General features: G+C 27.6%; 1 protein-coding gene and 1 long non-coding RNA gene across 3 annotated transcripts; one reads left to right on the top strand and one right to left on the bottom strand.

Annotated features, from left to right (window-relative positions):
• Positions 1–2,620: 2,620 nt before the first annotated feature.
• LOC122272071 (uncharacterized) lies at positions 2,621–6,593 on the bottom strand. Its single transcript, XR_006226771.3, has 3 exons — positions 6,144–6,593; positions 3,536–3,685; positions 2,621–2,744 (listed from the first exon to the last, which is right to left on the bottom strand). It is a non-coding gene; the product is annotated as an uncharacterized LOC122272071 (long non-coding RNA).
• A 1,347-nt stretch (positions 6,594–7,940) lies between these two features.
• LOC107457007 (transcription elongation factor A N-terminal and central domain-containing protein 2) lies at positions 7,941–21,311 on the top strand. 2 transcript variants are annotated; one of them, XM_016075025.3, is made up of 5 exons: positions 7,941–8,431; positions 11,409–11,501; positions 12,162–12,303; positions 13,764–13,957; positions 18,800–21,311. In XM_016075025.3, the coding sequence occupies exons 2-5, from the start codon at positions 11,463–11,465 to the stop codon at positions 18,986–18,988; spliced, it is 564 nt and encodes a 187-aa protein (XP_015930511.2). In that variant the 5' UTR covers positions 7,941–8,431; positions 11,409–11,462; the 3' UTR covers positions 18,989–21,311. The 2 variants fall into 2 exon arrangements, with proteins under 2 accessions (XP_015930511.2, XP_071035884.2); XM_071179783.2 differs by lacking the exon at positions 7,941–8,431 and adding an exon at positions 8,564–8,617.
• Positions 21,312–22,630: the final 1,319 nt, after the last annotated feature.

Below are 22,630 nucleotides of genomic sequence, written 5' to 3'. Positions count from 1 at the left end.
ATATCTACCTCTCCCCAGATGTAAAATTAAACACCTCAAGTTGAAACATATATACCTCTGGAGGTATATTTAAGGTATATTTGAGGTTGGTTTTGAGGTATTCATTTGCACCCTTTTCATCCTCAACGACGTATTTAAATAACAACCTCCTTTATACCTTTAAAATATACCATGTTTATACCTCATTTATACCTCGATTTTTTCATAAGGGAGAATCTGATTGGTGAGATTTTCTGGAAAAAATATTTTATACCAATCTGCTGCAAATCTTTAACGTAAAGCGCATTCAATGGGAATGCTCACCAAAACTCTTTCCAATCAGATTCTCACTTGGAGAACTATAGTTAGTTCCCTTGGAGTTAGCACTTGGCTCCACCTCCTCGGACGAAGAGTTCATTTCAGCTCGGTAAGAAGAGAAACATCTCCGTGCTTGAAATTGAGACAACCCTTAATGTGAGCCAAACACAAACAGTGACTTCTTTTTCAGTCACTTACTTCGCTTTATCATCTGCTATTAAATCTTTCGGTACTTTTCCATTATGCCGGAGCATATTTCACCAAGCAGACTTTATGACGAGTTTGCGCCGGCACACAGTCGCCGAAACATATCACACGAAGCAGATTTTATTGGTCACATAATAAATAATAATAATAATGTTAATAAATGGCTCAAAAATTTTTTTATTTCGGAGGCATAAACATTTTAATATCGCTTAATTTCTTTTCAAATAGGTCCTCTGTTTGCCTTCTTCATACGAATTCTGCAAGATAACTTTCGAGATGATGGTGTGCCGCTCCTCTTTGTTTCTTATTTCGCCATTTAGCTCTGTCTCACAGTCTCTCTATTTTTTGAGCGTGCGTTCCAGTTTCCGGCTGGAAGATGATCATCTTCCAGCTTACTAGTGCTGTATGATTTCCATGAATCGGGATATATTATCGCTTGTTTTTCGATATTTTCCTTAATTGCCTTCAATAAAGTGTTCATGGATCGATTTGGCACCTCCACAAGGAAACATTCGTTCGTTTCCCGGCAAACTCCACCGAAGATCCATCCCTTATGAAAAAATCGAGGTATAAATGAGGTATAAACAAGGTATATTTTAAAGGTATAAAGGAGGTTGTTATTTAAAGACGTCGTTGAGGTTGAAAAGGGTGCAAATGAATACCTCAAAACCAACCTCAAATATACCTTAATATATACCTCCAGAGGTATATATGTTTCAACTTGAGGTGTTTAATTTTACATCTTGGGAGAGGTAGATATTTACTACTTTAAAGTGTTTCATTTTCAACCTTAGGTTATTACTTATCAGCTTGAAGTATATTTTTTTACACTTGTGGAAGTATTTATTCAACAACCTAAAGTGTGTCATTTTACACTTCAGGTTATTATAAATCAACCTCAGGTGTATTTTGTTCCACTTCAGGTAATTATTTTTCAACCTCAGGTATCTAATTTTATGCTTGTAGAGATATATATTTTTCAACGTATGGTGTGTCATTTTACACTTCAGGTTATTTCAAATCAACCTCAGGTGTATTTTGTTCGACCTTAGGTTATTACTTATCAGCTTGAAATATATTTTTTTACACTTGTGGAAGTATTTATTCAACAACCTAAGGTGTGTCATTTTACACTTCAGGTTATTATAAATCAACCTCAGGTGTATGTTGTTCGACCTCAGGTAATTATTTTTCAACCTCAGGTATCTAATTTTATGCTTGTAGAGGTATATATTTTTCAACCTGAGGCATGTCATTTTACTCTTCAGGTTATTTCAAATCTACCTCAGGTGTAATTTTTGATAGTTGGAAAGGTGATTTTTTACTAACGTAAGGTGTATTATTTTTCACCTCAAATATAAGTTTTTATGCTTGTAAAGGAAATTTTTTTAATCAAACTAAAATATGCCATTTTTCCCTTCAGGTTATATTTTTTTATGCTAATGCTGGTAATTAAATATAATTAAAATGTTTCTCCTTAGACTGCTAATTTTTAACCTAAAATATATATCTTTTCACTTGTAGAGGTATTTATCACTCTGATGGAGTTTTTAATGTTACTCATTAGGAGGTAATTACTTATTAACTTTTTACGGTCTCTCTTAATTTTCACTGCTAATCCTGATGCTAAGAAACTATTTTCTAAACACATAGGCGGAATACGGATGAATCTTTCTTTCGAAAGAATTTTCGACTGATTTCCATGTATTGTGTAAAGAAAAGTAAAATGCAATGCAAAGAATATATCTTCCTTTAATTTTGAAATACAACCCATTGGAATGTATTCTTCCTCACACAATTCAGAATAGGAATTTTCACTTAACGCCTTTAATTTATAGTTTGTGAACCTTGTGCTAATTTGCAATTAAATAGTTCATAAAATTTATTAATCTTGAATTAACATGTAGAGTTGAATAATGTTAAGTATGCTGACTCATAAACCTTAAAAGAACATTTCAAATGTTTCTGTAATTTTAATAATTTCAATTAAACTATCGTGAAAAGAGGATACATTTGTTTCAGAAAAATGTGGGAACTCATTTATATAGAACAGATGTTAAAGGCGCTAATTTTTTGTAAAAGCGAAATAACAGCAATTTTAAATAATTTAGCCAGCTTACAAATAAAAACTTTTATTAACAAAAAAAAATTAATTTTTCGTTCAAGAAATCAAAATTCTTGACAATTACTCTGCTTCTTCTGCAAGTTTGCTGTGCTTACGTTATTTGGAGCATTGGAACCTATAAATAAAAAATTTGAATTAGCGAGAGTCATATTTACATTGATAATGACAAATTTTAAAAGATTAGAATAATATTTTAAAGCTTATTTCGTTGCATAAATCACCTTTTATTATTATTTCTATTCAATTTTGAATAAATAAATGGTTTCTTTAGTAACAGCAGATGAATAATAATAATAATAATGACCTGCAAAACTCTCCTCCCAGTATATTTCAATTCTTTATTTTGACTGTTTAAACATATCACTTAAAAAAGCTAATTTTTCTATAAGATGCATATAAAAACTGCTGTAGAAATAACACGCTTATTGAAATTCTTAATTTTCCAATAATTCAACCGACCATTTTTAATTATGGATTGTTATGCTGATATTTAAATTTTTTTCTCAGCAAATTTTGAATAAATTCAATTACACTGGCCTGCTTGTTTAAATTTTTAGTCCAATTTCGCAAAAGAAATTGTACTAAAACCAATTCTCAATGCTGCTGATTCCGAAAATAATTGTCTATCACGTAAGGTTTTTAAAAACAAAAGGTCATTTTCAACCTTTTATTTAATGTGATCAAGAATCAATCATCTTTTAATAAAAGAATGTAGAACATCAATGTTTTGTGTTTTTCATGCCCCATCGAAATAAAAGCAACATTAAGTTTATATGTTTACTTGCCTGAGGGAATAATTTAAGATAATGCTATAAAATAATGTTTTCAAAAATCAAAGATCATGCAAACTTTATCAGTAATTTTTTAGGTGAAAAGATTTCATTGAATCAAAGGAGAATAATTTACTTGTCTTTTTTCTTTTTGGTGTATATTTAGAGTTACTCCCAGGGGAAGGCTCTCCAGTTACTAGTCTCCACTTCCTCCTAGCTGCAGAGCACGTATTATTGACAGCCTTATTCAAACCTTGAAATTCTGGATGCCATTTACGGAGCAGCTCTGTAAAAGTTGCATGTTCAAGTTGAGTAAAATCAAGTTATATAAAAGTTGCATAGCAAGTTTCATTTGGAAATTTTCAGATGAGATTTTTTTTTAAGAAATTGAAGGAAATTGAAATATATATTTATATAACTTTGATAAGTTACTAATGTTGACAACAAAAATCCAGAGTCAATAATACTTTTAAACTTTTTTAACTACAATATAAGCAGATTAAGTATAGGTTCACCAAAATGATTTTAATATTTAATTGAAATAATAAAATTATTTTTTTGGAATAGCTGTCTCAGTAAATTTGTTTTATACAATATTCTTTGTGGATTAAAGATAAAAACTATTTTATTAGAGCACACTATTTATACGAAAAGTTTTCATGTTCTTTTAGTCTCTTTACGAGTCTTCACGAGTCTTATTAAAAATAAATTGAAAATCATTCCAAAATATTAAACTGCATCATGTTGATCTAGAATAATATTCAAGATTTTGCCTTAGCGGACTAAAAACTAAAATAAAACTAAACACAGTGGCGCGACAGCCCATAGAGGGCCAAGGTCTACTGTGCCCATTTCAGTTTTCTTGACCTTGGGCTCTGGGATGCAGGAGCAGATGTTCCGGTTAGGTGGTCAGCCGAACGCGGAACCCCCAGTGTTTAGTTCCCAAGCATGCTTGGTACTCATTTATCGACCCACTGAAGGGATGAAAGGCTGAGTCAACCTTGCCAGGCCCAAGGATCGAACCCAGGACCTGTGGCACGGAAGAGCGGGGCTTGCCTTAGTGGACTAAACGGACAAAAAGTTTGAATTTTGCATGAGAATTTTTTAAGTGGATGCCAGTTTTCCTTTACCTACAGTTGCCTTTTTGCTAACTAACTTCAGATATTATTTAATAGGTGATACACATACAAATACTTTTAAGATACTCAACTAAACCAAGCTTATGTATAAAAGGGCAAGTAAACTTAAACTAGGCTGCATTAATTTCTTCGTAAAAATTTTAGTAACTTGTACTTGTCAGAATTCAATATGCCGTTGCTGGAATTATTATGGTGTTATTGAAGAAATGATTTCTGGTGAAAAGATGCGTTCTCTTAATCTTAATTTTAATGTTGAACTAAGCCATATTACACAAGTAACTAATTCTGGCAACTTTAACTTAATTCCTGTGACAAATATATCTTCTGTTTGTATTTCCATCCAGTGCGATGACACTGGAAAAATTTATTTTGCTAATGTGGTGAACAATCTAGAATTAGAATAACTTTTTTCTCTCTAGAGGCAATGTATATATAAGTTCAGTAATCCCCGCTTATATATAATGCAATCGCTGCTAATATCAATCACTTATTATTACCGAAATTATTCGGTTCTGATTTTTTTTCATTGATATTATAGTTTTCTGTGATCCTTACATAATTTAATGTTATTAGAATTTAATTTTCAAAATTCTTTATTTATTAGCGTTATATTTTTATTTACTCTGCACATTTAAAAATAAAAAAAATTCTTTTCTTTCTCTGCGATAATGTAAGAATTTCCAATTTCTCATCATTTCTGGAGTTTAAAAACAAAATATTTTTCAGATTATGAAAATTTATGAAGTTTGCTTTATTAATTTGTGAGGGGGGTTAAAAAATTAGTTCACTAAAATTAGCTTGAATCTTATCTCATATTACATATATTTTTATTAAAAAAAAATTTCAGATTTTATTAGGAATTCTCATATATTTTTTAATGAAATTCGTTGATTTGATATGGTAAACTTGTTTCCTACCTTAGAATCACCTGTTAATAGTAAACATTAATTTAAAAAAATGAATATTTACTTCGAAAAACAGGATTGTTTTTTTTCTTCATGTTTGTAAATATATATTTTTATGAAAATGCAACTTTTGAAGAAATATTAAAATTTTTGTGTGATGTATTTACCCTGATTGCAATTTTTATTGTATATGTTTATTTTATTAGTTAAATATGTATGTTAGATTTTTGTTGAAGGCAACAAATATGCATTTCGTTCCTTACAATAGTATTGTTTATTTGTTTTATTACCTGCAATATATAGAAACTGTTAACTTTCAATTTTCAGTTATTTATTTATAAGAGAAATTATGAACCTTTTACTCAATCAGCTTGCATACTGCTACGTTAAAACATATACATTTAAGCAAAACAAAAATAATAGTTATATTTGAATAAATTACAAACAATAAAATATACTGTGCGTAACCTGCTGTAACGATTCACCAGTAACGTTACCCTAAACAGCGACGAGAAATATTTAGATTGATCTGTCTTATTGCTAAGCCTACAACATTAGCCTCAAAGAATATCCTCCGACTTAAATAATGTAAGATCAGGACGCGTCTTTAAAACAAAAATAATGAAATTTAAGTTTGAAAGTTGAGGCATATTTGATTAAAAGTGACAAAGCTAAATTAATAAATGTCAAGCACACTTACCGAATTTTAAAGAAACTTTCGATTGTAAACACACACGCCATTTGCCGGCTAGCACGGAACTCTGGGAAGTGAGCTAGTTGATATGAAGTGTACTTTAAACAACCTTAAAACAACCTTAGGTATAAATAAAATGACTTCATACATCTCAATAAAGACCTCACTCTCTTTAGTTGAAAAAAATTATATTTTTTATACCTCGTAAATACCTCTTTTGTTACAAGTGTAAAAAAAACAACCTGGTGAACCTTAAAAACTGCCTCATGATTCTGGTTGATATGAAGTGAATTTTAAACAACCTCAAAATAAGCTTAGGTATAAATAAAAGGACTTCATATACCTCAATAAATATCTCACTCTCGTTAGTTGAAATAAGGTCAATTTTTTTATACCTCAAAAATACCTCTTTTATTACAAGTATCAGAAAATCAACTTGATATACCTTAAAAATCACCTTATAGTCTGGTTGATTTGAAGTGAATTTAAAACAACCTCAAAATAAGCTTAGGTATAAATAAAATGACTTCATATACCTCAATAAATATCTCACTCTTTTTAGTTGAAATAAGGTAAAAAATTTTACACCTCAAAAATACCTCTTTTGTTACAAATGTAAGAAAATAAACCTGGTATACCTTAAAAATCACCTTATCAGTCTGGATGATTTGAAGTGAATTTTAAACAACCTCAAAACAAGCTGAAGTATATATAAATCAACCTCGTACACCTTAATTACAACCTTTACGAGGTATAATTTTTATTTCTGTTTTCTCTGCAACCTTAAATATACCTCAAATATACCTCAAAACAACCTTAATACCTCAAAAATACCTCAAATCAACCTTAAATATACCTTAAATTTTCATAAGGGATTGCTGTGGTAGAATCCGTCATGCATTGTTTTTTCTCTTTGTAAACTTCCACTTCGACAATCATGCTAGGTCCTCCTATTTTCCGTTGTTCACGTTTCAGCAAACAATTCACACAAACCTCACGCATGAAGTTATTCCAATCTACAACTGTTCCATGGCTGATTTCCAACTGCTTTTCACACCATTTAACTGAAGTTAATTCTTCGCATCAACAATAAATAAACCTCACACATTTCAAAAAGCTCAATTTCGATGATTGAAACCATGTGCCTTTACGAACACTTCTTTTACAGCGACAAGATGAAAAGTTGCATCGCCATTGAATTTCATCTCCAGTATACAACTTCATTTCATGATTCTTATCACAAGTTACGATTTCAGGCAAATCCCCTTTCTCTTGAAAGAATCTGACTGCTTCTTCCTCCGTTTTGGGCAAATCCCAAATTCTCATTGCTTTTTGCTTTAATTTTTCGCATTAAGAAAAAGACGTGACTGATAGAAAAAAAGTGGCTGCGATTTGTTTTAAAAATACGGAAGCAGAAGGTTACCAGAAGCGATATTCCGTTTGGCGTTCGTTACATCATTATTAGCGACTTTCTCGACTGGGCCGGTATAATGGAAAAGTAACAAACTTTCGTTTCTTTAGCTAATTAAATGTATTTTAAATTTAAAAACTGCCGTTTTCCTAACAAAATGTCTCAAAAGGAATAAACTATTCACTCAAAAGAAATAAATATCCTAAAAAATGGCGCAAAATATCATCAAATTTATGAAATAATTGATGTTAAAAAAATGCAGATAAAATTTGCGCAATAAATATTTTTGCCATACGATCGCCAAATAGCAACCTTGTTCCTACTACGTGATGAAGGCGGAGCCAAATGCCAACTCCTGGTGAACGAGCTGTAGTGAGAATAGTCCTTAGCCAAATTATTCTTAATCACCAGAGTCATAAGTAGGGTAGAAATGGTTACCACTTCGTTCTCCCGCTATTTTATTTTCTAATCTCAAAATGAGAGTTGTATAAATAAAAACAAAGGTTTCAAAGAATGTCTTGTGGAGAATTTCACCAAATTTGTTTTATAAGTGAAATTCTGTCAAAAACTCGTTCATTTAACAATATTCAATCCTGCTTTCATCTTATCAGAGTAGTTGGAAAATTAAGAAATTACTCTCCTGTTACTGCTCGTGGTGAACTCGTTGATACGGATAGCAAAACCCATATTTTACATGTAGATTTTAAAAACTGTCGTGAAATTCCTTTACATGTAGATTCTTTCTATCAAATAGCTGGGCAAATCACAGGCAATATTTTGAGGGCTAGAACTGTTAGAAACGTTGACGGGATTGATTTACAAATGTATAAGGAGGCTGTTTTATTGAGACGTCAGTTTTTGTAGAAGAAAACAAGCGTGGAAGGTAATCTGAAAATATTTAAGACATTTTAAATAAGACTACTTGCAAGTTTTTTAGGGGTCACATTAGTTTTTGCTGTTGCTGCTTTTCGATACTTAAATAACAAATGAATTAATTATAAACCTGACCTATTTTTAACAGGGTTTGCATCACTGAAAAAAAAATGAGGGAGACTTTCCCATAGGCAGTGTGAGATTTTTAAAAATTTTTATAGAACATGAATTGGCTTTAAAAAAATTATTTCCTTAATACAAAAATTTTTTATTATCTTCTGTTTTTTAATACATTAAATATTTTTGCCTCATCATCAGAAGGAGATATTCTATGTCTATTTTTTATTAGGATGTTGTTAATTCCTATTCGTTTCGTTGTTTGTTGTTGTTCCTATTTCGTTTATCTAATTTAAAATAAAAAAATTGTAAGCAATGGGTTCCTTAAAAGTGCTTAAAAACTGCTTAATTTTTATTTTGGAAAATAAGGGCTCTTAAAAGTACATAATTTTTGTACAAGGTTTTTAGAAGTCCTTAATTTTTAGTATGGCTGTACTTGATAGGTGTCTTACAAAAATATTTTTTAAAAAAGTCATTATTTTATCACTTGAATGAAACCATGCATTGAGGGTAGAGCATTTTAGAGAGTTTTCTTTCTGGCATAACTGAATATTTAGAGTGATTGGCCCACAACTGAATATGTGAGGCATGTCTAGCAGCGAAATATAAAATTTTGTTTTATTAATTTTTTCGATGTTTTTTCCCAAATTTCTGTATTTACTCTTTTTTTTTTTTAATGTATGAAAAAAAAATTGCAAGTCTTAATTTTAGAAACCATTTAACAACCTGACAATATTTAAAAAAAAAACAACAACCCAGGTTTGCAAAAATTGACTGCTCCTACTTCGGCGAACCTTGTTAAATAATTCAATTATATCAGTATATACGTTATAACAAAATTGTTTTTTATAATTATTTTTTATTTATTGATTTTGTTTAAGAAAGATAAATAATTGGCACTGACACTGGTGGTATATTCGATGATCATAATATTTTCTAACAATCATAATATTTTCTAAAAAAGAAAGGTCCTTAGTTTTTCTAAAAAAGAAAAAACTCCTTAATTTTTCCTTTGTTTAAAGAGTGGGAACCCTGAATAACGATAAGTTATATTTTAATATAGTGAAAGCATGCTACATTTACTCTCTCAGCTTTTCAAATATTTCACATTATTCCTTCTTGGAAATGTGCAGTCTGAATACAATTTATTACTATCCATGTTTCTAAATCGTGATTTCAGCTTATTCTGTGAAACATTATTAGGACCTCCTATCACTGAAGTATGTAAATAAAAATGAAAAAATTCTAAACTAATAATCCTGTTAACATGCAAAATATATCCAACACGCGAGCTACAAAATTGGAACGGGGAAGAAAAAAAACAGGTCTTAATAATTTAGATAATATGCAATATTCATTAAAATGGTGGAAAAGGGTGCTCTAAGCAATTAAATAATTTAATGAAAGTCCAAATCACTGAGAGACACAATTAAAATAAAAAATGGAAAGGAAACCTAATAGTAATTTCAGAATTCAGTTAAAACTCCAATTGCACCCAGATTACTAAAAAGAAAAAAAAGTTTTTCTAAACAATTAATTCAGTTAAAATGGAAAATATATCCAATTAGTGGAAGTTGTAGGGTGGAGAGAAAAAAAACTCATTTCTATTATAATAATTCAGTTAAAATGGAAAATACATCCAAATTAGAAATGTGAAAAAAAGTGAAGGAAACAGTTCTGACATAATGTTTCTTCACTTGAAACTCAAAATACATCCAAATGGCAAACGTTCAATGAAATAAAATTAACTCAATTTAAACATTTCAGTTGAAATGGAACATTTTTCCTAATCAAATCTCTGAAGTACAAATGAAAAGGAGGGGGGAAAACTATTATTTTCAAATGATTTAGTGCAAAATTTACCCAAATTGCTGAAATTTAACAGTTCTTAACTATTGATTCATTAATTTTAATAAAAAGTAATAAGAATCGCTGAAGTTCAAAATCGGGAATGGGAACATATTTCAAATTAATTAATAAATCAATAAGTTTTTAATTAGTGATATATTTTTGAAAAAATCTAATTAAAACTGGGACGATCCAAGTTAAAAAAAAAAGGTAATGAATGAAGCGATGATAATTTGACCTTGAACTTCAATCAATAAAGTAACTCATGAGAATGACGTTAACCAAACCCTTCTTTCCCTCTACACTTTGTGAACTTCGCAAAAGAAAGTTCAATAGAAATTTTACAGCCAATTTTATGGATTTCATGATTATTTGTAATTTTTTTTTTGGTGGAACTGGGTTTACTCTCTCATAAGTAATTGTAATTTCCCAAAAGCAGGTAGTAGTAATGATCGTTTTAGGCAAATTCTTATAAACCTGTGTCATATTGTCTCATTTCATTTAATACATTCTCATTCATTCGAGTAACAAAATTTTAATAAATGGTAAATCAAACTTATTAAATTCCAATTGTAAATATATTCTAGAAATGCTATATAAATTTGCAATTTTTATTTTAAATGCCTAATTTATTTGTGATTTTTTTTATCTTTATTTTTAAAATATGACAAAGTTAATTGTTAAGGTCGATTCCAACCGGATATTTAATCAGCCATTCACGATTTTTCAGTTCCACCTATACCGATTAGGCTTACCTACAGCTTCTCTCTAAATGTACGGCATTACTTATGCTAGGATTTAGCTTACAGCCCCTCTAAATGAAATCTTACTTCTTTCTAAAACGTATAAACGAACGCAACTCTTAGCAGAAATGAAAAGTTTGGTGCATATTTGTTTTTTCTTTTGTATCTTAAAGGTTTCCTCTAACATCACCTACAATCTGATTTAAAATAAAATGTTTTCTTGCATGCTGTGTTTTATTCTTCACAGATTTAATTGAAATTTTTTTTTTCTGTTTCTAGTATGGTAATTTATTTTGTGGTTTATGAAAATATTCCTATTAAATCTTACCAACAATGGCAAAATTAAAGCAAGCAACTTTATCTTCTCTAAAGGTCGGTATTTTCTTTTATTGCTCATTAATTTTATTATTTTTCTTTAATTTTCAGTCAAAGAATTTTTTACTGATCATAAAAATCATGTATTTTGTTTACGAACAAAATTAATTCTGTATATATACCAGGGGTCTGTACATGCCAAATTTACTACCGTTTAGCAATACCTTTACAAATTTAACTCTAGGAAAAATGGTAGTTTCACAAAATACTTTTTTTTTAAATTTTATTTTTGTATCCCATGTGAAACGAGAAATCCATATTTTGTGTTGATTTTTTAATATAATTTTCAATTTTCACAAATTATGTCTAAATTTTCACAAAATATGTACCTCTCAGAAAAACCTAGACAGACCCTTGTATACACACAAAGTTAAGATGAATTTTCACACCATTTTCAAATAAAAAACTCCTTCTAAATTTTGCATTCTTGTTTACCAGAATATTCAAAAATTATACTTCTATGTTATTCTTATAAAAGAAAAATCAATTTACTTAACTGTGCAAATTTTAGAATAAATTGTATCTTATTTTTATGACATATATTTACTTATAATTATTATATATTATATAATTATTAGTATACGTTATAATTATTATATATTTTTATTCCTCTTTTATGTTTCTTAAATAAGTCACTTCTTCATTTTTTTTTTGTAGGGTGTGGTAGTTGTGGAAGATTTTTTGAGACATAAAAATGTGCTTGAAAATGCTGTTGAATCAAAAGAAGTTGTTTTATCAACTTTGAGTTACCTAAAAAAGAAAAAACCTTCTAAAGAAGTTCTTGAAAAAATTGGCATAGGTTTGAATCTGTTTTTCTTTCTCTTGAATATTTAATTCTATTTAATGTTCTTTTATGATTTCTATGGTTTTCTTTATGATAAATGCAGCTTCAAAAGCCATTCTGACTTGGAGGTTATAGTGCTTGCCTCCCAATGAGGTGACCTAGGTTTGAATCCTAGCAATGACTGGTCAATCAGTGTTTTCACTACAGCGCGAGAATCTCGCATATTTTTTTCTTTTCTCGCATTAAAAAATTATTACTGCGAGAAATTCGCGCATTCTATAAATCAATTTCAAAATTCGCGAATTTCTCGCATTTTGGACGGAGCTTTGAATTACGCTATTTAGAATAAAATCTGTTTCACTTTTCTTCCTGGATCTTTCATTATTTTCAACATTTGCTCCATTATCTAGCTTCCCTATTTACCAATATTGTTCAGAACCTTTTCGAACATAAGAACACAACCGAACCCCTTTCAGAACACATTTCTCTGCAACCACGTGTTTACCGTAGGTAAGGTTTTTTCATGTAAGACGTTCAAATTTTTTATGCACTAATGTAAGATGGGCAAATACCTAGTAAAGGCAAAATCTTCTATGATGATGCAGCAAGAATATTCAATGCTTTAAAAAATAGAAGACGTTAAAAATGTATTATAATAAAAGAAATGATTTTTTTTTCCAAGTCTATCTGTGCTTTTTTAGTTTTTAGAAATCTCACTTAACTTTCTGAAATCTCACCCTGTTTTTGAGAAAGGGTGAGAAATGCTCACCCATTTTTTTTCTATGATGAAAACACTGGGTCAATACAACTTTGTTTTCAAATCTTGATTTTAAATTTAACTTAAAATTTAAGTTTTAGTTTTTATAAATTCTTGAACATGTTGAACTTGAATAACAATAACTATGATTTTATTTATTTTGCGATTTTATTTATTTTGTTTTAATAAACTTGTCTCTCTTGTTGCAAACGTTGTTTTAATATTTTAATAAAAACATAATCAGAATTGCTGTTTAGAAAACATTTTGCTGACAATTTTTCCTATCTGAAAAGAGGGAAGAGATATATTTCTCATATAAACTTCTCAGGTTCTCCCCCTCCTTTAAAAAAAAAAAAAAAAAAAATCAGTTTCTTATTTTTATGCAGGTTTTGGTTTAATTTTTAAAATAATTTAGAGTGTTTAAACGACTTATTATTGCGATATTTTATTGTTTCAATGATTATACTATGCACTGTTTTATAAAATACTTTGAGATGAATAATTTTTAAACGTAACTACCATAACTTGTTTGCATTTCTAATGTATCTCACACTATCAATGATAGGATTGATTGTTTAAATTATAATTTTGTTCAATCTAGCATGATGTAAATTCATTTTTTTAAATGTTACATAATAAATTTAAAGAAAGTTTCATTTGTAATGTTCTTGTACAAGTATGAGTTTTCAAATATTGAAATGTTCTTTTTGTTCTACAGAACCAAGTTTAAAAATCTTGAAGAATCACTGTGATAAAGATATTGCTCAAGAGGCCAAAATTTTATGTGAATATTGGGAACTTGAAGGAAATGCTAAAGTTCAACCAACAGTCGAAGTTCGATATGATAATTTAACTCGGCATATAAGAAGAAATGCATTAAGACTTTTTACTGAAGCTTTAGGTGGCCAAGAAGTAAGTTATGATTTTAATACCCTATTTTCAGGTTGACCAATTCTTCTACTTTGTGCATTAAAATGAAGTATTCAAGTAATATATTTTAAAACTTTTTTTTTCTTCAAAAAATATAAATAAATAAATTAGAAATTAGGCGAAGATTTATATTATTAACACTATTTACATACTATTTAGTTTATTTTTGCTTTGAGTTCAATCTTTATCGATGGTATACTTAGTTTATAAATAAGTTTTTATAATTTTTACAAGGAAATTTGACTTGTTTTGTCATTTAACTTAAATTTAGGAGAAATTTCCCTTGCCTTAAAATGTTTAAATTATTACAAAAAAATGTTATTTGCTTGTAAATTATTTATCTTGCATCAAATGTAGTAAAGAAAATGTATGTTTTCTAGACAATTATATATTGTAGTTTTTTTATTATTTTTGAATCTATTTAATAATCTGGAAAAGTCGGGGAAATTTGTATAAAAGTCAATCAGGAATTTTTAGAGAAAAGCTGGAATTTTTTTCTTAATTTAAATTATTTTACCTTTTGTTATACCCACTTTTGTTTGACAGAAATTTCTCGCTAAAAAGTTGAAAATATCAACTTAGCAATATTTTACTTGCATTAAAAATTGCTCCATTATAGCCCATTGTGCAGCTCTAGTGCGACGTAAATGAACAAATCAAATCAAATATAACCCTTTTAAACTAGACTGTCACTTGGAACTCTCTCATGGTCGCTAAATGAATGGAGAAACATTTGACCTCTTTAGAGTCTATGCGCTTAGGAAAGGCTAAAATTGTGATGGAGGTGAAAGAATGGGTTAGAATATTTGCTTCTGTTTATAAAAGTAGTTTTTTTTTTCCCTAGTCCATTGGCTGATTCCATTTATCGTTCAGGTTTTTTCCTATGCTTTGGGGTTATTTATTTATTTTTTTGGCAAAGTGATTCAAAATGTTTTAATATTTTTAACTTTATAAAATTCTTCAAAAATTGGTTGTTTATAATTTAATAATTGATTTTATATTGTACACTTTTTCTGAAAGCTTTTGCACTCCCATCCAATGAAATCTATGGATTATTTGTTCACAGCAAATCCAATCAATAATTCATTTTCTTACAAACGTTAACAGCCTTGTTTGTGACAAATTGTTACAATTGTTGCATTGGCGCTAATTTTGTTGATTTCATTTTAACCTTTTGTAGCATATTTTATTTTTAAAACAAAAGGTTCTCTTAAGAACCAACCTTATCTTAACATTTAGTTTTACTATTTTATTAATAAATATTTTAATTTTTCAGTCAAAATTCGAATTTTGTAGTTCTCACTATGTCGAAAGTTTATAAATGTTGCTTGCATTCCAGAGATGATATTTCAGAAACTCTTATAATTTTTTTTTTATTCATATGTGTTTATTAGGAAGGAGGCTTATGAAACTTTGCTCTTCTTTTTTATGCTATGCACTGTACAGATACAGTTTTCTAGTTTGTAAAAGCAAAAGCAATTAACTCATCTTAACTAAGAAACCATGTAGTTAGATTGGAATTCTATAATTATTTTAATTTCAAATAAGAAAAAAAAAATCGAAAATTACTAAAATTTAAAGAATTTTATCTAGTTTTTTTCTATAGAATATGCAACAAGAAATTTAAGAACTTTGTTTTTGCTACATTCCTCTTTGAATACTGAATATCTATCTCTTAAAATAATAATGTTGAAGCATTCAAACGAAACAACATTATTTAAATATTTGACTTTAAATATTGGTTTAAAGAAAATATGATCAATAAATTTTTAAAAAAAACTCTTTTTAGATAAAATACAGTATAAAATGGCTCTATGTTGAAAGGTAAATAAATATAAAAATTTATTGATGTATAATCAGAATTATTTTCCTTTGTTTCATGAAAATATATTATACAGTACTTTTCCAAGGCTTTTTGGGCCACTCTGTATTTACCATTTGGTACAAAAACTACTAAAGTAACACATTAAAACATTGTTTATTCAATAAAAACAATATATTCTATAAGCTAAACATATTTTTTCTCTACATCTATCTTAATTTTTAAAATATTAATGCTGTACCGAAACATTAAAAGTTTAGAAAATAAATTGCTAAATTGTTAAAATAAATTTAATTATTTTTTCAACATGATATATTACAAAAATAACATTTTAAATAAAATACTTTAAAATATTGACACTTTCTTGTACCCATCCTATACTTTATGAAAAAAAAAAAAAAAAAACACTCTGTCCTGGAAATTTTAAGATTCTTGACTGGAAAAATCAAGAAAATTAGAAACTTGATTAGAGTAGCCATGGCCACCCTGTTATTCCTAATCTATTTTACTATTGTTTAGTTTTAATTCTTTATTTTATGCTTAATCTATGAAATTGTGTTTGATTTTATCTGTTCTTTGGAAATAATAATATTTCTTTGATTCGTTTATAAGTGAAAATACATTGCTAGATATATTGGGATAGCTGCTTAAAAATCTAAACAGTTGTTGGGCACTATATGTTTACTATTAAGTGTTCTTTACGACATTATTTTCTTAACAGTTGAAAAGAAATAATACCTTTTTTTATTGATTTTAATGTTTTGTAGTATAATCATTCACCAGGTAACTTAAAATTTTCAGCTCGGCAGCTTATTGCATTTGCAAATTATTTTTCCTCTCAAATTCGGGAAAGTGAAGGAAAAGATTAAAAAATTGAAAACAAATAAGAAATAAGATTTTCATCAAATAAGAAAAAATGAAGGAAAAGAATTTTTTTTTCCTTCCGATAAAAGATACGGGAGAATTTTTCTCTTTTGGAATCTGACACAAAAAAAAAATTGCTGTAAGAATAGCAGATCAGATTATTTTTTTAAAATTCTTTTTGAAAGTGCTATGACAGGGTGCATAGTGTTTTTAAAAAAGGCTTAAAGGTGCTTATTTTTGATTTTTTAAAAGCCCTTAAAGGTGCTTTTTTCATTAGGACGAAGTAATTTTATATCTTGCGGGTCCGCATGTGCATACACTGAACTGGATTCTGTCGAAAGGAGTCACGCATTTACGTGTGCAGCTTTGCTGCATTTTGCAAGATATTTAAGATTTCAGGCTTCATTTTCCACTCTCTGAAATTGAGATGAAGAATCTTAAATTTTTGCTGATCATAAGGAACAACTAAACATTGTCTCATGTTTTTCCCTATAGCAAAAGAAAATTTTATTTCTCTTGTTAATTTCATCGCTGGTGAATCGTCATTGTCTTTGTTACTGACAAGCCAATGTTATTCTCAAGCTGTTTTGTTTATAGCTCTGTACCATAGTCCTTGAACTTGATTTCAGGATTATTCACTAATTACATTTTTCATGTGGGTCCAGAGCATTCAACAATGTATTTTTTTACCCGAAGGACCGTCCACTAATTGCATATTTTTTTAAAACTTTTTTTTTACTTTATTATTTTTTTACTTATTACTTTTATTATTGTACTATTATTACTTTTAAAATTTTCAGTGCTCTTAATTTATTTTCTAAAAATTTAATATTTGGGGGCAAGATTTTAAAAAAAGTATGAAGTAAGAAACTTTTCGCTATTTTAACATTTAGCAAATGCAGTAAAAAATCTTATGTTATTCAGATCTATCATTCCAAAAAAAGTTTAATTTTCGCAATTGAATTGAATTAATTTAAAAACAAAAATAGAAAATTCTATAATCTCTTATTTGTTAAATATTATGAAACCGTATAATAATTTACTTCTCACAAAAATGTTTTGCTTCAATATTCATTGTATACTTACATTTTAAAATTATTGAAAATTTTTTCAATTGTTTCATTAAAGAAATATTGAACCAAAAACGAATTTTGATAAAAGTTTAATATGGGCCACTCGCTAAATTTGTAATCTTAGTTTGCATCTAAGTCTTTTCATTTCTTTATAAATTCAGTATGATTAATAATATTAATCTTGTTAAGTTGAATATACTTTTATGAATAACTATTTAAATCTGAGAAATACACCTGATAACTTTTGAATTAAAATATAGTTTTTTTTTTTTACTTAATAGAATAAAGTAAGTATTCATTTTAAAAATAGAATGAGCTACTCAATATAGAATCTATTTAAAATAGTGCATAAATTGTTATTATAGTAGCTAATATAATCAAGGAAAAAGTTCTAAGTCAGAAACTAGTTATTCTATTAGGATCATCTGAAGTCTTTTAAAATGCTTTTGCATTTTGTTGATAGAAGAATTTTCAACAATAGGAAGAAAACGTTTTTATAGTGTGCATATCTAAATTATATTTTTTAAAGTGCCTTTTTTTTGTTAAAAAATTTGGCTGTTTAATTGATTTTCAGAACTATCAAAAAATGTTTTGAAATTTGAAACTAAAAAAAGTAGTCTACAGATATTTAGCTAAAGGGAATTGGTGTTCAAATATTCAAAATCATTTTATTGAACTAACTGGAATTTAATGAAATTTTTAAAAAAATTAAGTTATTTTTCATTAATCTTCATACTTTTCTGTTGCTTGGGTTCATGCTGTATCAGATGTATACAATCATAATTTAAGTTATATAAATTAAAGGGAAAAAAAAAACATAAATTTTTTGTGTAGAACTATAATTTTTCTTTCATGTTCAAATTTTGTTTTATTCCTGTTAGATTGAGCCCAATTATTATATTAATAGTCTTTAATTGACTGTGCTGGAATCAGACAAGTTTGAATTTATAAAGATTGTGCTGCAGATTGATTCAGTTAATTCTGCTTTTAGAATCCATACTATTTTTTCATCATGTTTATATTCATTGTCAAATTATTATTAATTAGTATTATTTTTAATTTTAGGATGATGAAAAAATTGCTGATAAATTGGAAAAAGAAATTTTTCATGTCACCAAGCGTTTGATATCCAAAAATTATAGAAAGACTGTACGAAAAGTTGTTTTCAAATTAAGGCATAATGAAAATGAAAAAATTGCTTTGAAAACTAACAAAATGACTCAAGTTGAATTTGTTAAAAGAATTGTTCAATGATTCAATTACAATACTCAAGAATTATTTCATTGTTTTATTATTTAATTGTTATTTCTATCATTATAGTTATGTTGTTATGCTTATATTTAATTAGTATAATGACGGGTTAGAGCAGCTGCACTAATTGCACCAAATTGTTTCATAATGAAATTTCTGTTCCAATCTCTCCCCCCCCCCCCCCCATAAAAAAAAAACATTTTTATTGAGGGAAAAGTGCAACTTTGGCCCAATTTAATGCTGAATTTGTGTGCAAAAATCAGTTATCACATTTTATTAAAAATATCAAAATTGGAAAAACTATGTTTAATGAGTTTTTTTTTTCAGGATCTTTATTTATGTAGTTCATTGTTGCGTTTTTATTATATCCTTTCTATTTATTAATGCATTTTCTTCTAAAATTTGTTAACTATGTAATGAAATGAAGATTTATATGTTCAAATCTGCATAAGATTTTAATTTTACAAGTGCTTTGCTGCTCTATATATAAAAAATATTTGCTCTAATCGGCCCCAAAAATCAAATTAACTTGCTCCAAATTGGTTAGATTGTTCCATCCCTGTAATAATAATGAAAAATGTTAAGATACATTTATTATTATGAGATGTGACAAAATTCATATTTCTATTTTGAAAATTTGAATATTAATTTTAAATTTGCAATAGACTTGAAAATTTTATATTTATAAATAATTTATTGACAATATAACTAAGTGTGTTGGCTGAAATTGATATATTTGGAAGAAAAGAAAATGTATTTATAAGACTAAGTTCATTTAGATAGAGAAGTTATGTTTTGCTTAGATGGTTAATGGCCACATTTGTTTTATCATTGATTTTCACTATGTTCCTATTTTGCTTGCTCAATTTTCCAGTGCATTTTTTTACTCAATGTTTTAACTGTTTGTTTTTTGTAACTATTTCTGAGCCCAGTAGCAGACACAAATGCACTACAAATTTATTTTGGTCTTGTAGACAAAATAAACGAACCTTTAATTTTTTTGCTTGCTGAAAAATTAAATTAAACTAAAAAGAGCATGTTCTTATGTAGAGTTCTTTTTTCTACCCATCTTGCAGAGTTCGTGCTATAGCTGGTTTTTACGAAAAATTTGTAAGGGTGAGATGCAATTTTGGCAACTTTTAAGAGTATGAGATTCAAAAGATTTCCTGTGTCCTGTTTTAATTTTTAGAACATCGTTTGAAACATAGAATTGTTTCATTTTTTGTAAACTTTTAACATCTCAAGCTTAAGAACATTTTATACATTAATTAGTTTACTTTGGATTTATTCATTTATTGAAAAACTTTTGTTTTTAGTGTTGATTTATTTCAATAAAGTAAAAATTATTGAAATCAAGAATCAATTTTACTGTAAAAGATTTTTTTTTTCAGTTGTAAATTTTAAACTAAAAACATTTCTATTAATTAGATTTTTTTTTAGCAGTAGTGCAGCTATTTTCCTATTGTAAGACATTCTTGCATTGCAAAATGTATTAACCCATGAAGTGCAATATTTGTCTATTTCAATACATACACTCTGAGGATAAATTTCTAGAATCTTTCCATGATGTTGCAGATCAATACAGAGTTTTCTGCTATTGGGCTCCATGAGGATTTTGTTTTAGGTAAATACTATTTCTAAAACCTTGAGGTACTGAAGTGAACATCTTCTATATTATTTTCATTATCCTTTTGTTTTAGTCTCAAATCTAGTATGCAGCACCATGCAATTTTGTTACATCATGTTAAGCGATTTTCTAAGTATTTTTAACTTAGGTTTGGTACAGTGTAGCTGCATGTGGCATTTGTGCCATTAAATAAATTCAGCATCTAAATAAATCTAGAAATGACGTTTTTATTTACTACACTAGCTACATTATTAGTGCAATACAATTATTTTTATTATTAGTAGAATTAACTAAATTACTAAAAACATCAAAATTTTCTTTTATGACATAAGTTACAAAAGAAAAAATTTTCCTCCAAAAAGTCTGCAAAAATTATTAATATAGTTAAGATATTTTGAATTTTAATGTATGAAATATTTTTAATTTAATTTTGAATGATGAATTTAATTTTTAAATTATGTATTAGTGTAAGACTGAACACTCTTACATTTTAATTAAATTCTTGTACATAATTATAGCAATAGTTTGTCAGGCCCAGTAAGTATTTATTTTATTATGGATGAAGAAATAGTTATGCTTTAATGATCAAAAGTTTTATATCTCTAATTTACTGCAACTATTCTGTTACCAAGAAAAGAAAGCTAATTTTTGAAATTGTATGTATAGCTATTTGTAAATAAAGTCTTATTTCTTGTGTTACTTTTGAATTTTCATTCCTGTTTTATATTAATGTTGAAAATTTAAATCATAATGCTTGATTAACTATACTCTGTGTCACCTTGATAGGGTTGTAGAAACTATTTAATATTTCATCACACAACTAATTATTCTTCAATTTTAAGAAAAAGTAATTGAAAATATTTTTTAGAGTAAATTAAGTTAAACTAATTAATTAGATTAAAATTCTGAGTTTTTAATAATTATAGAATTTTTATATTCCATTTTGTTTGCTTTATCTTTTGATACAAATTTGATTTTAGTATAATTCTAAATCTAAGTCTGAACAAAAAAAGTATTACAATATTTTTTTCTCCTGTCTCATGATATTCAAAATGAGTTCTGTACTTTTAAATAATATTTGTATATGGTGAGAAAATTTTTGTATATATTTAAAATAAAGGTGGTTAGTTTTTTATTGTTAGTAAAACATAGTTAAATTTTAACTAATTTGGCTAATTGAAAAGCTTAAGTAACACGAATTTTTGGAAGTAAATTTTTTTATTTCATAAAATAGAATGCAACATTTAAATTATCAATATTCTTTTTTTCTTCTTAGTAACAGCTGGACTTTCTAATTTAAACTTTTCAGAAAATAAAATTTTTTAATAAATTGAAAAAAATTTTTTTTTAGATTTTACTTTTTCTAAAAGGAATTTTTAAAATTAAGCTAAATTTGTTAATTTTTAAATGTCGATAGGAAGCTATTTTGCTACCTTATTTGTCTGCCCATCTGCTGATATATCCAGGAAAAAAATAAAATGAAGGGTTCTGTTTACGTAAATGTGGATAACAATAAGGTTAGTGTGGAGTTGAGAGTTTTGGTTTTTAAAAATTAAAGCAGTTGGAACTCTAGTAAGAGTTAAGAATTGAAAATGGCATCTTTTCTTGTCCGTCTTTAATGTCTTTTCTCCTAACTTCAGAATTTTCAATTCATTTTTAATGATTTTCATGCGTTACTGTTATAGTTTTCTTCCTTATTATTATTTTTTGTAAGTGATTAAATTATGTTTTTGTTAAGTTGCCTTTTTTTTCTTCAGAAAATTAGGTAATGCAAAAAGCTGATATTATTTTAGTTATTTATTTATTGATTTTCTCCAGCAGCTGCTGCCTATTAAAAAATATTTTAACTTCCAAAAAAGTAAAATAATAATAATAATTTATTTTCAAGTGTCATAAATATCAGAGATCTTTGTAGTGACAAAACTTTTATCCCCACCTTATATAGTCGATTTAAATTTTTTAACAATTTTGAAATCACAAACAATTGATATGGCAAATTAAGGGATTGTTCACTAATG

This window comes from Parasteatoda tepidariorum, chromosome 1 (genome assembly GCF_982258835.1).
Source record: "Parasteatoda tepidariorum strain Cologne lab strain chromosome 1, Ptep-v5.0, whole genome shotgun sequence".
Taxonomy (NCBI): domain Eukaryota; kingdom Metazoa; phylum Arthropoda; class Arachnida; order Araneae; family Theridiidae; genus Parasteatoda; species Parasteatoda tepidariorum.
The sequence above is the reverse complement of the archived record's forward strand: the minus strand, read 5'-3'. Positions and strand labels throughout refer to the sequence as shown.

Bases quoted from the DNA above. Each gene is read 5' to 3' on its own strand.
- LOC107457007 (XM_016075025.3), top strand. From the start codon at position 11,463: ATGGCAAAATTAAAGCAAGCAACTTTATCTTCTCTAAAG. The intron at 12,304-13,763 runs GTTTGAATCTGT...TTTGTTCTACAG, and splicing joins TCTTGAAAAAATTGGCATAG to AACCAAGTTTAAAAATCTTG. The intron at 13,958-18,799 runs GTAAGTTATGAT...TTTTAATTTTAG, and splicing joins AAGCTTTAGGTGGCCAAGAA to GATGATGAAAAAATTGCTGA.